At 51.9% G+C, this 14,846-nt stretch overlaps 1 protein-coding gene across 2 annotated transcripts; it reads right to left on the minus strand.

Moving 5' to 3' along the window:
- Positions 1–177: 177 nt before the first annotated feature.
- On the minus strand, positions 178–8,324 carry SIGLEC10 (sialic acid binding Ig like lectin 10). Of its 2 annotated transcripts, none has more exons than XM_036232568.1 (11): positions 8,247–8,324; positions 7,500–7,889; positions 7,085–7,366; positions 6,747–6,794; positions 6,350–6,613; positions 5,227–5,274; positions 4,834–5,097; positions 4,418–4,699; positions 4,038–4,134; positions 3,823–3,952; positions 178–2,421 (listed from the first exon to the last, which is right to left on the minus strand). In XM_036232568.1, exons 1-11 carry the CDS (start codon positions 8,287–8,289, stop codon positions 2,158–2,160), a joined length of 2,112 nt encoding a protein of 703 aa, XP_036088461.1. In that variant the 5' UTR covers positions 8,290–8,324; the 3' UTR covers positions 178–2,157. The 2 variants fall into 2 exon arrangements, with proteins under 2 accessions (XP_036088461.1, XP_036088462.1); XM_036232569.1 differs by lacking the exon at positions 8,247–8,324 and adding an exon at positions 7,964–8,197.
- Positions 8,325–14,846: the final 6,522 nt, after the last annotated feature.

Genomic DNA, 14,846 nt, shown 5'->3' on the forward strand with positions numbered 1-14,846 from the left:
TCAGATGGTATGATTTTTTTAATGTAGGGAATCCAAAATAATTTACAGATGAATTATTTAAATAGGCAGATTTCGCGAGGTTGATAGATACAGGGTCGCTGTGCGAAATTCAAGTGGTATATTCCTATATACCAGAATCACTCAGGAAATGAAATGGAAAAAAATATGTCGTTTTTAATAGAACTGAAAAATATCAACTACTTAGAGAGAAATCTAAGAAAAATATGCATATGTTCTACACAGTAGATTATGAAACATTATTGACAGAAAAAATTCAAAAGAACACAATCAAATGAGAGGAAAGACCATACAAAATATTGACTGGATTCTATAAAGATGTTAATTGTTCTCAAATTAAATAGCATCTTTTTAAAAAAATTTTTACTTTACAATTACAGTTGGCATACGATATTATATTAGTTTCACGTGTACGACAGTGATTAGACATGTATGTAACTTATGAAACGATTTCTCCTAATAACTCTAGTCCCCACCTGTCACCACACATAGTTATTTCAATATTATTGACTATATTCCCTATGCTGTACTTGACATCCCATGACTATTTTTATCATTGGTAGTTTGTACTTCTTAATCTCTTCCCCTTTTTCGTCCAGCCCCCAGCCTCCTTCCATCTCCATCCTGCTGACTATAAGCTCAGTCGTTTGTGCTCAGCTTCTCCACAAGCCGAGCCAAGTGCCCTGGGCTCTGAGTCCTTTCTTAACTGGGCAGTCTCTCCTTCATGGCTTCAGATAAATTAATTCACCTCTCTGAGCCTCAGATATCTTCACCATGAAGATATGCTTTATTGTACACCACAGATATCCTTGAAGGACGCAGCTGTAAACAATTGGCTCACAATATGATATGCAGGAGGTGCTTAAAAAATGTGAATGTCCTTGCTCTGCCTTCTCTTTCTCTTATGACACTGCCACTCGTGTACAGTTTGTGACCTGAGAAGGCCCTGTTTGGCCTATTTTTTTTTTTTCAGCTCTGCTTATAACCTCTTCTGTTTTATTTGTACTTCCCCCTCCCCAGCTCTTTCTGCCTTCCTATCTTGTCATTTATCATGTTTCTGTTGTTGTTGTTGTTGTTTGTTTGTTTTTAATGCAAAGGTCAGCATCTTTGCTGGGCTCCCCAGTTTTCTAAGTGACTGCCAGGAGCCATGTCCTAGGAGGACCAGCATAGAGCAATTAGAACTATGAGCTCTGGGAAAGGACAAAGGGAAGGGGCATGCCTCGCCGTGAGAGATGGAGCCCTCTTTCTCTGGTCACCATCTAGTTGGTTCGGGGCATGTGGTTGGTTTGCTCTTTATTCCATTTTGCCACTGTTCCCACTCCCATGTCCTCAAATGTGTGCTCTTCCCTAGATATGTGGGTCGACGATGTAGTCACCCTTGCCCTGGATGCCTCCACACTGGGAACCGTCCAGCTAGTCGCACAGCTGGTCACATTGGCCTTGGCTCCTCTTGACCTCTCTTCCGAACCTCTACTTCTGTTTCCTCTTCCACAAAATTAAGCAGGTGACTTGACTCTAGATTAAGATCCTCAAACTTTTCCTGTAAAAGGAACTTGTGCTCAATGTCTTAGGCTTTGCAGGCTGGTGGCTCGGCTCTGCATGAAATCAGCCGTAGATGGCAACGCACAAAAGAACGTCAGTGTCTGAGCTCTGACGGAACGCTATTAACGGACACTGACTTTCGAATTTCATATTTCCACGCATCACAAAGCATTCCCCTTTTCTTGATTTTATTTTCCTCCCGACCATTTAAAAAAATACATATAAAAAGCCTTCTTGACTCATAGCCGGTATATATATAAATGCGTACGGGGCCAGGTCGGACCTGTGAGGTGAGCTTGCTGACCTCACAAAGATAAAGATGATTATTTAAGCATCTTTAAAGCCCCCGACCTTTGCTAAACATGAGACTGAGTTATCAGCTAGGGTGGCGCCTGGGTGTGTCAGAGGAAAAGTTTACCTTTCTGTTTACAGAGAAAGTCAGGCAGTTCAAACACTGGGTCTGAGAAGGGCTGACCCACCCCTAGAGGAGGAGATGGGTGAGGGGGTGAGGGAGGGGCGTGGCCCTCTTCTTCGTGTCTCTCTCCAGGGCCCTGCTTGGCTCTGTACCTGGAGGTCATCCTGCAGCCCCATGGACTCTCAGTGGAACCTGATTTCTGCGTATTCCGAGCCAGCGTCCTTGGACTCCTGGGTCTCCCACGGTCTGAGGCCAGGGAAGTTGAGGGCAGCGTAATGGAGCTCCTCTTGCTCGTTCCTCGATTCTGGGGCTTGATGGGATGACCTGGGTCCCGGGCTGCCATGGGACGCGTGACATCGCTTCTGGTTGTCCTTGAGTTGCAGGGAGTTGACGTCCGTGGGTGGGGTCCGGGACCGACTCTCCCGTTTGGCCTTCCAACTCCAAGCCTAAGAAAAAAAGTCATTCATTAATTCATTCATCCAACAAATCCCAGAGTGCCTACCGCATGCCAGGCACTGATGAAGGAACTTGGATTCTATCACGGAGAAAAAGGACGTCTCTTTTCTCACTGAGCTTTACGTTTCATCCTGGGGCGGAAACAATAAGCAAACGTCCTCTGTAGCCCCCCGAGCAAACCGACTGAGGCAGACACCTTTGGCCTCTGCAGGGCTACACCATCACCACAAAGACCTGGCCCCTGGGGCGGCTGCTAATCTGTAGGATTCTGTCATTTCAAGGGCGTTATACACACGGAATCATGCATGTGCGACCACTGAGGTGGCTTTTTTCACTTTTTTTCCTGTCCCTAAGCTCTATGTAACTGGTTGCATGCATCAGTTATTTGCTCCTTTCGATCGTATTTGAGAGGGTCGATGGACCGATGTGGGTTTTCAATGGATATCATGTACCCAGCACCCGGCTGGGGGTGTAGGGAGCAGAGAGAACCCGCAAAAGCAGGTGCTGGTGTCCTGGCGGGAGGGTTCGAGCGGGGGCCAGGGAGGTGGGGGAAGAGCGCGGGATGGACTTTGAAGAGGACTTCCTGACGCTGATTGTGGAGTGACAGAGAAGAGAGGCACAGAAGATGACTCCAAAGCCTCAGGCTTGAGCAGCTGGCAAACGGGGTGCAACTGGCTGAGGTGGGGAGAGCAGAGGAGACGCAGGAGCGGTGTGTCACCCGTATGCTTGCTTTGGGACAGGCTAAGTTCGAGAGGCTCGTTAGGCATCCCCAAGGAGGTGTGGCCTCCACAGTCAGATATGAGTCTGACGTTCTCGGGCGGGTCTGGGAGATGTGGATTTTGGAGGCGTCAGGGGACGGATGTTCTCGCCTGGAAAATATCCAGCATTTTGCGACACTCACAAGGTGCCAGGTAATATTCTAAACGTTGGACAGGTACGATTTGAGCACATCGAATACCTGGGATGGTCCTTGGCGATAGGTACTGTTTTCCTCATTTAACAGTTCAGGCAGCTGAGGCACAGATAAGTTAAGTGACTTGCCCAAGAACACAGAGCGGCGCAAGCAGGTGGAGCCCAGGCGGCCCTGCTCGTAACCACCGGGACGTGCTGCCTCTCCGTGACGTTAATGGCTGTTACATCATGAATTATAATTAATAACGTCTCGGTGGTGGTGACGATGGAACCGCTGCTACGTATGGAGCAAGGACGCTGTCCTACCCCCCAGACCAGCTCTCAAAGGAAACAGAGAAGGGAGCGAGGGACGAGCGACTTGGCTCAGGTCCCACACGCAGTCAGTGCCAGGATCATGATCCGAATCCAACCCCTGGCTTTTTCCATCTGGTCCCTCAGGCAAAGGGTGGGGGCCGGGCAGGAGCAGACAGGCCACTCACCAGGTGGCGGGTGCCAGGCACCACGTTGACGTAATCCAGGATGGTGCTCCTCCTCGTGGGCCTGGGCCTCTGAGTCTCTGCCTGGGTCCCAGTCTCCGCCTGGGTTTGCTTCTTCCTCAGAGTCTTCATGCTGTGGAAACGACCCAGCCCAGTGTGCACCCTGGCACCTCCCCTGTCCCCAGACCCCACACCCTTGTCTCCTGCTCCTCACTCACATGACCAGGATGAGGCAGAGGCAGAAGCTGAGGGCGGAGATGCCAGCGCCCACAATCGCTCCATTAGAAACACCCCCTGAGGTGGCCTCCTTCTTATCTGCACGAGGGAGGGAGGGAGGAATGGTCTGACGTCTCTGAGTGTCTCCCACCAGCACGGGTCCCCCCGCCTGCCTCCAGCTCCCTTCCCAGACCTCTCGCCTGCAACCCCTTTCTGTCTCAGTCTTTAAACCCTGCTGCACCCAGGCCCAGATGCCGAGCCTTCTGCTTCGTGCTGTCCCCTCTGCACCCCCAGCCACAAGCACCGCGTGCCCCTCCCCAGTGGGACCCTGTCCCGGCCCACTCAGCCCCACCTCCAGGGCACACCCGCTAGGCCCCCTGACCTGGCAGCAGGACAGTGGCGCTCGCGGCCCCGTGGGCATTCTGGGCCTCGCAGCTGAGCCTGAGGTCAGAGCAGAGCTGCCCGCGGAGGCTCAGGGAGCTGTTGGTCCAGGGCGCCACTGAGCTGGAGGTGATGGCGAGGGAGGCGTTGCTGAGGTTCTCCTCCAGGAGCTGCTCCCCCAGCCGCCAGCGCAGGGAGGGGGCCGGCCGGGCGCGGGAGGAGCAGCTGCAGTGCAGCCCCTCGTCCTCCCAGGAGCAGGAGGGTCCCAGCAGCTGCGGGGGGTCTGTATGGTGGGGAGAAGGGTCAGTGGCCGCCTCTCCACTCCTCATCCCACACTGGGCCTCTCTATGGTGCTTCCTCCCTCCCCACCTATAGACCAGCTCTCCTGCCCCCGGGCGCCTCCAACTCCCCACTCACAGACCACCAAGAGGGTCAGGGAGGCCCGCTGGGAGCCCAGCGGGTTCTGAGCATGGCAGGTGACTTCTCCTTCGTGCTCCCTTTGTATCTGAGGCAGCTCCAGGACCCCCGGGTCTGAGGGCTGAGAGGGGTGCAGAGTCTGTCCGCCCTGGGCCCAGCTCAGCAAGGCGGGGGGGTTGCTGTGGGCGACACAGAGCAGACGTAGGTCTTGGCCCTCCAGGACTGGGAGGGGCGTGCCGTTCCCGTTCCCGAGGTGTTCTGTGACTGTTGGATAGAAGAGGAAGGACAGGTGCGGGGCTAAGGGTGCGGGGCCCCTCACGCAAGCCCGCGTTGCTGCGGCCCTGGCCCCCAGGGCGGCACCGAGGCACCCTCTCCTCTGTCTCCCTTTCCTACCTGTCCTGTTTGCTTGGGAGACCACCACCCTCAGGCGCTCCGGGGCATCTGCAACAGAGACAGAGCACCGGTCAGATGCGGGCTGCTGGCTGGGCAAAGGGTCCCTGGAGACAAACCACAGCGGCAGGGGAGGGGAGGAGGACCCAGTCACCCGCTGAGCTGATTCATCACCGAGTGACACAAAGTCCCTGAGGGAACAGATGGGTGAGAAGGGTGGGCTCCTGTGTTAAGATGATTTTTGATAAGAAAGACAATTTGGCCACAGTCCCCAGTTCCTGGCACCAAGCTCCGGAAACTCTGGGATTTCTACAGGATGAGGGCGACGAAGGTGACTTGCTGTTCACAGCGAACCCCTTTGCACCCCGCCTCAGTTGATGCCATCGAGGTGACTTTTGGAAAGCACTTAAGGATAGCAGCTGGCTTGGAGAGGAACCCCATGCAAGTGGAGGGTTGGAACCCCCAAAGGAGAAGGAGCCGGAGGCCAAGTTCAACCACCAGGGGTCAAAGGTTTCATTGATCACACTGACGTGATGAAGCTTCCATCAAACTCCAAAGGATGGGGTTCGGAGAGCTTCTGGGTCGAAGACCCCAGGAGAGGGCACCCCTGGAGAGGGCCGGAGCCCCACGCCCTGCCCAGCGCCTGGCCCCATGCAACTCCTCCATCCGCTGCTGCTGAGGTACACCCTTTCGTAACACACTGGTGGTCTGGTGAGCACTGCGTTTCTCTGAGCTGTGCCCTGTGTAGCAGAGTGGTCAAGCCAGGAGACGGGCCTGAGGAAGTCTCCCTGCCAGCCTCCGACCTGTGGTCCGAAGCACAGGGGACAACCTGGATTTGCTAATGGTGTCTGCAAGGAAGCAGCCTTGTGAGAGTGAGCTTTTAACCTGAGGGGTCTGATGCTATCTCCGGGAAGATAGTGTCAGAATCGACTGCAGGACACCCGGCTGGTGTCAGAGAATTGCTTGGTGACGGGGAGAAAAAATCCCTACGTGAGAATTGAAATCAGAATCATCAGTGTGGTAGGCCAGAGGCTCTGGGTCCCTTTGAGCTCTGGGACCCTGCCTGCAGCCCCTGCCCCCTCGCCCTCTCCCCGCCTGGCCCCTGGGCCTTGCGAGTCATGCTCACACTGCACGGAGAGGTCCAGCGTGCGGTTCAGGAAGCCAAGCCTGTTCTCAGCTCTGCAGGTGTAGCGCCCCGCGTCCTCAGGCTTCACCTCCGGCAGCACCAGCTCCAGGCCTCCAGAGGCTGAGGTCTGGGACCAAGAGACAACTCTGTCCTCCAGAGCCCAGCTCAGGGTGGCAGGGGGTCTGCTGTCTGCTGCACAGAGCAACCGCAGGAACTGGCCCCGCTGGGCTTCCAGACATGGCTGGTCTCCCTGTGGCTCCAGGGCTGTGGAGACAGGAGCGGAGAAAGACTGAGGAGGAGCTGCGGTCCTGAATGCCATTCCCCCTGCTCCTGACACCTTTTCATCATCTGCCCCCATCCCCTGGCCAGCCCTGGCCACCCCGCACGCCCTTGGTACCTGATCCCTTGACTTTGGAAACACTGATACTCAGGCCTTTGGGGGCATCTGCAACGAGATTGCATGCCAGCATTGCAAAGGAACTTTTGGCTCCCCACAGCCAGAGAGAACCCCCTTGGGGAACAGAAAGTGTGACTATCCTTGGGGAAGACAAGTGACAAAAACACACTTGTGGAGACAGGACCAAATGGCGTTCACTTCCCCTCCCATCGTGGGACTGTATCCCTTCCTGTCTATGGACCCCCCCCGCCCCGAGCGCTTCCCACCGCCAGCCGCATCTCCCTGTCCCTACCCACCGGGGGGGTGTCGCTCATCCTGATGTCCCCCACCAAACTCACAGGCCACATTGAGCTGGATGGTGTTTTCAGTGCTCAGACCCTTTCTGAAGTGCACTCGGCAGGTGAGGTCAGTGCCATGGTCTTCGGGTCTTGGGGTGAGGGTGAGCACGGAGACATGGGAGGCCATCTGTCTGGTCTCTCGGTAGGAGAGGGCAGCCCCCACCCAGGAGAAAGTGGGGGCTGGACATCGCTCAGAGTCTGAGTTGAACACGCAGATGGCCGTCACCTGGCGCCCAGGCTCCAGGGTCTCTGGGATGTAGACATCTGGCTTCCGTGTCAGGGCTGGACAAGAGAGGGTACAGTCCTGGGTCCAGATGGGGTACTGCAGGAGGGGTCCACCGAGATCTGCTTCCTGCAGGGGGTAGCAGGCAGGAGGGGAGGTCCCACCCCATTCCAAGTCAAGCCAATTCCATACCTATCACATTCAGAGAGAACATGACATCCTTGAAATTATATCGCACGTAAGTGCCTCTCTCGATCCGAAAGTAATAGTATGCCCTGTCACTCCACCGTGCCTGTCTGATGAGCAAGGAACAGTCTTTGTTCTGGGGACTGCCCACAAGCTCGAATCGGCCCTGGGCATCTCCTTGCACATTTTGAGACTGGTTGTTTGTGGCCACTGGAAGCTCAGTGGTTATGCCGAACCACTGGGAATGTTTGAACCAGTAGCCATAAGCTGGGGTATCGACCGTCCACTGTTCGCGTGGGTAGGACAGGGAGCAGGGCACGAACACACACAGGCCCTCCTGCACCGTCACCGTCTTATTCATTTGCATTGAGAATCTGGAGTCCATAGCCAGCGACCCTGCAAGAGAATAGACAAGCTGCCACCCCAGCCCCAGCTACGACCTGGGCCCCTCCAGCCCTCGGCCCACTCACCGCCCCCCAGCACGGTGAGGAGAATCAGCGAGAGCATATCGCACGGGGAACGAAGCAGGCTCACTCCTCCGATGGACGCTGCATCTGGCCCTGGCAGGGGCAGAAGGGGAAGCCGGGGGAGGGCGGGAGTGCGGAAGCTGAGCCTGGGAGACTGATGCGTGAAAGAGCTTCTGCTCTGAGGCCCACGGGAATGTCCCTCCCTGCCCGCTCCCTGCCTCCACTTTATCCTCTTGGACTCTGTCTCAGTCTTTCCTGGGGCTTACCTGGCCTTGGGCTCCCCCACCTGGGCCTTCCAGAGTCTCCTGGGAGGAGGGAGTGGAAGGCATGTGTCTAGCCCTGGGGCCCAGTTGTGGGAGGTTGGAAATGGGGCTCTCCGCCTGGGCCCCGGGTGGGGGTGGGTCGTTGCAGAAGCAGAAGTGAAAGTCCACAGCGAGCCCTTCTTACAGGGGCCCCTGGAGCTGAAGGTGAGTGAAGGTGAGGGTAAGTTCGGGGGTGGGGCGTGCAGGGCCGGTCTTGCCGGATAAAACGCAGGACGCACACTAAACCTGACTTTCAGATAAACAACGAATCATTTTTTCTGTATAAATATGTCCCGAATATGGCATGGGACATACTCATACAAAAACAATATGTCATTTGTATTTGAAATTCGAATTTAACTGGGCACCCTGCGCTTCTACTTGCTGAATCTGGAGGCTGTAGGCCGGCCTTGGCACCACCCCCTCCTCTCCCTGGTAGGCTCCCCAACCACGGTCCCTTAGGGACACCCGCCCCCAGGACCTGAGTCAACTTCCCCATGCCCCCTTCTTCTTCTGTTGTATAATCGGACGCACTTACTTGTAATGCCCCTTGTGATTGGAACACCTGCACCCACAGGGAACGCTGAGCGTGGCAGTTGCAGGAGATGTAAAGGACCTAGGGGGTGCGCAGTGAGCGAGGTACACTCCCCCAGCTGTCGTCCCCCTCACCCGGCCTCTCCTCTTGAAATGACTCTATCCTGGTCATGCGGAGACACTCCCATCCACTGGACCTCACGCCCTGGGGCCTCGTGTGTGGCAGGTGCTACTCTGCGTGTGGGGGATGCACAGGGACATGAGGCCGTGTCTGACCTCAGGGGAACCCAACCTGGTGGATGAAGTCCCTTAGAGACAGGGGTGCTCATCCTCACCACCTGCCCGAGCTGGGTCAGACAGCTATGGAGACCTGGGCATGAAGGGGTCGCTCCTTCCTGGTGGAGACAGGAGAGGCAGCCTGGAGGAGACGACATCTCGCTGCCTTGTCCTTGCTCTCGTATCCCCCGTATCACTTTGCTCTGGCCATGGTAATAAAATCACAGAACGCGCAGCTTGCATGACAGAAATGTACATCCTCACAGCCCTGGGGGGTGGAAGACCAAGATGGAGATGTCGGCAGGGCCGCTTCCTCCTGAGGCCTCTCTCCCCAACTTGCTGGTGGCCATCTCCTCCCCATGTCCTCACATGGTCCTCCCGCTGTATGTGTCTGTGCCCTGATGTCCTCTTATGAGGACACCAGTCCTGTTAAGTTTGGGCTCAACCTGTGACCTCGTTTTAATGGAGTCATCTCCTTAAAGGCCCACCTCCAAGCACAGCCACATTCCTAGGTACTGGGGTGAGGATTTTGGCGTATGAAATCTCTAGCGGGTGAGACATAAGTCAATTCACAGCAGACAGCTTCTTCTTCCCTCTGACCACCAGGTCCCCCAAGCCCAACCTGGGCTTTCTGGGGGGAGGTTCCCCTCTCCTAGGGAGAGTGAGAGGGAGAGCAGGGTACCTGGTCCTGCCAGGGCGGGGGTGGCTGTCCTAAAGTAGCTGAGACCAGAGCCTCCCACCCCACAGCTTACGCCCAGCCCCTCCTCAGCCTTTGAGCGTTTCTGTGCTTTTGAGGGACCACCTGGGGCAGGAACCTCTCAGTCCTTCCCTGGGTTCTCCACACCTCTGTTTGATGCTGCCACTTCAGCCAGAAGAGGGAGAAAGATGCTGGTCCGTGGCTCCCTGTTTCCTCCAGCCTGGCCCGGCATCCTCAGAACACCACCTCAGCATGTGGGCTACCCTCAGGCCTGGGTCTCCCTTTGAACCTCAGAGCTCATCCTTCAGATATGGGGCTCTGGGGGCCTCGGGTACCAGGGAAGGGCAGCTTGGCAGGTCTATGTCTGGAACCACATTGACAGGGAGAGGTAGGAAGAGAGTGGGGTCAGTGACTTCACCTGTAGAACAACCCTTCTCCTTCTGGAGGCAGTTGCCAAGAGGTTCCTGGAGGTGGCGCTGAGAGGAGCCCCCATCTTCCCGTTCCTCGAAATCCTGAGGGCTCTCTTTCCTCTTTACGGAAGGTCTTCAAGGACCAGTCTTTACCAATTGTCCATCTTCCCAGCCTCTCCAGTCTCACCTCCCTTCTCTAACTATTCCTGTCAAGATCATATAAAGACTCATATAACCAAAACTCATAGCCAGTTCCTGTCCTCATGTTACGTGATGCCACCTCTCAGCAGCATCGGAAGTGCTCAGCCACTGCTTCCTTCTTGAAGCTCGTCTGTCTTCCATGTCACCTGGAGCCACCATCTTGGTTAAGTCAGGGACAGCGTAACCCACGTGATCTACACGAAGGTGCATCTTCCTCTCCCAGTTCCTTCCCATAACTCTCCATGCTGCAGATCAGGGTGCTGCCTCCATTCCTCCAGCATCCGCTGGTCCCTGCGGAGCCCTGGGACCCCTTCTGCAGGGACTGTTTCCCAGGTTCTAGACACATTTGCAAACGCTGCTCTTCTGAAGAGGCTGCATCCATTCTCATCGCACCTATGAATTAACCGTACCCTTTTTACTGCAGCTCAACAGAACCGAATCTTGGCCAGGGGGAGCATATGAGCACAAACCCTGTCTCCACGACCACCCCACTATGTCCTGCGAACCCACACTCCTCCCCGATTTGAAATACTTCAATATCTTCTCACTCTCACAGCATCTTTCTGAAATGACTTCCACCCAGACGCACTCATCATGTGATGTCCACATAAGAAAACACGTTACTGTGGTGGCCAAGTCCCTTCTGATTGCTCTCACAGAATGCCACCATAGACCGGGTGACTGAAATGGCAAACATTCATCTATCACAGTCCCGGAGGCTGGAAGCCCGAGACCAAAGCACCAGCGGCGGACTCTGCATCTGTGAGAGACCAGTCCCTGCTTCTGAGAGACTGTCTTCTTACATGTGTCCTCATGTGGTGGAAGTGCCCTAACCCCATTCGTGAGGACTCCACCCTCATGAACCCACCCCTTCCGAAAAGCCCCACCTCTGAAGACCAAAACACTGAGGGTTAGGTTTTAGCATATGCTTTTTGGGGGAGATGCAGCGTGTGACATGTGGGGTTCTTCAGGTCACACCCTTGCTCTGTCTACATGGGGTCATGGAACGCTGCAGGAGCTCCGAGCTGGGCCTTCAGCTTCTTCTCTTCCAGTCCAGAGAGCATATCATGAGGCAAGGAGGCAGGCGAAATATTACAGCGACGTAACCTGGATTCGTTCTCATTTCCAGTGAGCGAAAACTTTTGTAAGCTCAGTACTTTATGATCGGTTATAACTGCTACTCGCTGGTGTGTGTGTTGACACCTAGGGTGAAGTAGTCCTTTTCCAAAAGCAGGTACCAGCCTCTTTATGATACAGCCTGAGGTTTTCTGTGTTCTGGTCCCTGCTGACTTTTCCAGCCTCCTGTATTTTTACTCCATTACTTTTTAGGTTTTGCTTTTAAGAAGAAGTAAATCAGCCCCTGCTGACACAACCAGGCGCTGGTGTTCTCCTAGTGAACATAAACGATATCACAGGGACGTCACACCCGACAAGGCCACTGTGACCATGACAAAATGAGACCACTCCGGTCATGTCTCAGAGCAAACACTAATGGGAACACTGTCTAAGCCACAAAGTGGCCAGATACACCCTTGCCCACAGCAACGCCAGTGACTGATGATTACTGAGCAACTCCAGCTTCAGCCTCTGCTACATAATGAAGGTTGGGTCCCACCTCACATGCCTATGTTGAAGCCCTACCCCTGATGTGATGATATTTGTTGGTGGGGACATTTCAAGGTGATTAGGTCATGAGGTGGAGCCTTCGTGAATGGGATGAGTGCCCTTACGAAAGAGATCCCAGAGAGAGCGCCACCACCCCTTTCACCCCGTAGGGGCACAGCGAGAAGATGCTGCCTATGGACCCGGCAGTGGGCCCTTCTCAGACACCTCTATCTTGGGCTTCTCAGCTTTGGAACTGTGAGTGACACATTTCTGCCATCTATAAGCCACTCAGTCTATAGCACTTTGTTATAGCAACAAGAATAGACTAAGACAGACGCCCCTGGGAACTCAGAGACATCTCTCAGTGAGACTGGCACATATTCATCTAACTGAAACCCCAGCGAAGACATGGAGCATTTCCATCACCCTAGAAAACCCATGTCACTCCCAGTGTCACTCGCAGCATGCCATGCGTGAGTGAGGACCTCTGCCCCATGGACTGAGGGGCAGTCTGAAGAAGAGAGCCCCTAACTCCTCAGCTGCAGCCACCTGGAGTTTAGCTTCTTCAATATGGAGCTGGAAAGGATAAGACATGCTGGCAGCCTTTCCATCACGGGAAGATGCCATAGCCCCCGACGTGGGACTTGGGGAGGGCGGAGCCTTGGGTTCCTGGGACCTCTGCCTGGAATGGAGTTTCCATCACGCTGACCTGGGGATGGGAAGGTGCGGATGGCACTTCTGATGGCACAAGCTCTCATCATTCCTCCTGAGTTTTAACAAATTCTCTTAGGTATCTATCTCATCATTTGATTCTTGGTCCTTAGGGCTGTTTCCAGAGAACTTAAATGGTTGCTTTTAAATAGTGATTTTCACCAGCGATGCTTGTTTGACTGGAGAGTGAGTCCATGGAGCATCTCACATTACTATCTCAGAAGTGAAACCAGCAGCCTCCTTCTTCTTCATATTTTTTTTTGAGGGAAAATTTAAAAACTGGGTATTTACAGTTTTGAAACAATATAGTACAGTAGATATTTTGAACGTTTTCAATATTTCCGATTGAGATTATTTTTTATTATTATAAATTATTTGGTTCTTTTTTAGTTTTTTATAATATTTTTCTTTTAACTAAACAAAATTTTAATCATTCTTAAAGCCACAACTGGAAATGATCGAAATACTTATCAACTGGTGAATGCATAACCAAAATGTGGCATATATCCATACAAAGGAATCATATTGAGAACAAAATTATTTTTAATTTGTACGATCAAGTGTATTAATTTAAAAATTACTAACATGTGCTGCATGTTAGTAATTTTGGATGGACCTCTAAAATCTCACAGTTAGTGAAAAATAACGGACATGAGAGACCTTATATTATATGATTTCATGTATGTATATGAAATATTCACAAAAACAAATCGTTAGAAATTGAAAGCAGACCAATGACTTTTTGAAGCTCTGAAGAGAGTAGGCGTTTAATGCAAACAGGTTCAAGTGTCCTTTCTGGGCTAATCTAAAAGTGTGATGGTGGTTGCACAGCTGTAAAAATGGACTGAAAAGTCACTTATGATGAATTAATTTTGTGTTATGTTAAGTTATACCTTGCCAAAGGAGTTTTTAAAAGTCTGCTGGGGATTTCTATTTCTGAGCAAGAGAGATCAACAGGGTCCAGAATTATTATTCTCCTGTAAACAACTGAAACACTGAACAAAAGACAGGAAACCTATCTTTTTATACATGGAACACAGATAGGGAATAACCATGATCCTTCAGAAAAGGAAAACCGTGAGCTAAGACTTATAATCACTCAGGTTTTCTGCTATGAGGTAGTTTGCAACGCCACATACACACAATAAAAGGGCTGAAATTGCATCGAGTTGAAGCGCCAGACATTGGACATTGAGGAGACTGATGTGGCTAGATTATGTACATCAGAGTTTTAGACAGGAAAGTGCATTACAGAGAAAGGTGTCAAAGTCTTCATCAAAGGCCCCTTGACTTGTTGGCAAAATACCAGTGGGCACATACACAGGGTGAAACCCCATGAGGCCTCAAGAACGATTTCTAAGAAGAGAACAAATAGAACTATTAGATGGAAAATTTTCCTCCAGCCAAAGTGAAGATACCTTTTCAAATAGATAGGACATTGATTCGAAACTCCAAAAAGGCCATGGCATTCAAGCGAGAGAAAATTAGCCCTAGAGTAAAGGCAATACCAAACCTATCTTAAGAGAGAGGCTAAAAATTAAGGAGCCTTAAAAACAATGGCCCAACATGTAAGTAACTTAATTGCCTTCAAGAAAAAGGACCAATGTTCTTTAGAGAAATACAACCAAACCAATTAGTCAGCCTCATAACATTGACAATGTTCATCACTCAGTGAAAAATTACTAGACATGTAAACAAATACTTGTGACAATAAGAGAAAATAGTTTGATCAAATTGAGTGCAGACATGACAAAGGAGATGGACTTAGCAGACAAAGTTATATAAAAAGTTCTTCCATATACTCAAGGTTGTAAAGGAAAGTATTGCCATAATAAGAGAAGAAATGTAAGATTAAACAAGAAGGAACTGTAGCTTCTAGAGAAGAAAATACATGAACTAAAATGCATATTTCACTGAATGAACTTAACAGCAGCTTGAGCATTGTAGAATGATCGATAAACTTGAAGATGTAGCAATGGCTCCTGTTCTAAATGAAGAGTATAGAGGGAAAACAGCCAGAGAAAGATGCACAGATATTCAAGGCCCTGTGAGATTATATTGGGCAATACAAGATATACAAAACTGAAGAGGCAGAGAAGACAGAGGAAGAATTAAAGATTATATATATATATAATTAAATAAATATTGGC

This window comes from Rousettus aegyptiacus, unplaced genomic scaffold, assembly GCF_014176215.1.
Source record: "Rousettus aegyptiacus isolate mRouAeg1 unplaced genomic scaffold, mRouAeg1.p scaffold_m13_p_14, whole genome shotgun sequence".
Classification (NCBI taxonomy): Eukaryota; Metazoa; Chordata; class Mammalia; order Chiroptera; family Pteropodidae; genus Rousettus; species Rousettus aegyptiacus.

Excerpts from the sequence above, each read along its gene's own strand:
- SIGLEC10 (XM_036232568.1), bottom strand. The coding sequence starts at position 8,289 with ATGCCTTCCACTCCCTCCTCCCAGGAGACTCTGGAAGGCCCAG. Across the intron at positions 4,135-4,417 it reads CGCCACTGTCCTGCTGCCAG|ATAAGAAGGAGGCCACCTCA; the intron begins GTCAGGGGGCCT and ends TCCCTCGTGCAG. Across the intron at positions 3,953-4,037 it reads CTCTGCCTCATCCTGGTCAT|CATGAAGACTCTGAGGAAGA; the intron begins GTGAGTGAGGAG and ends TCGTTTCCACAG.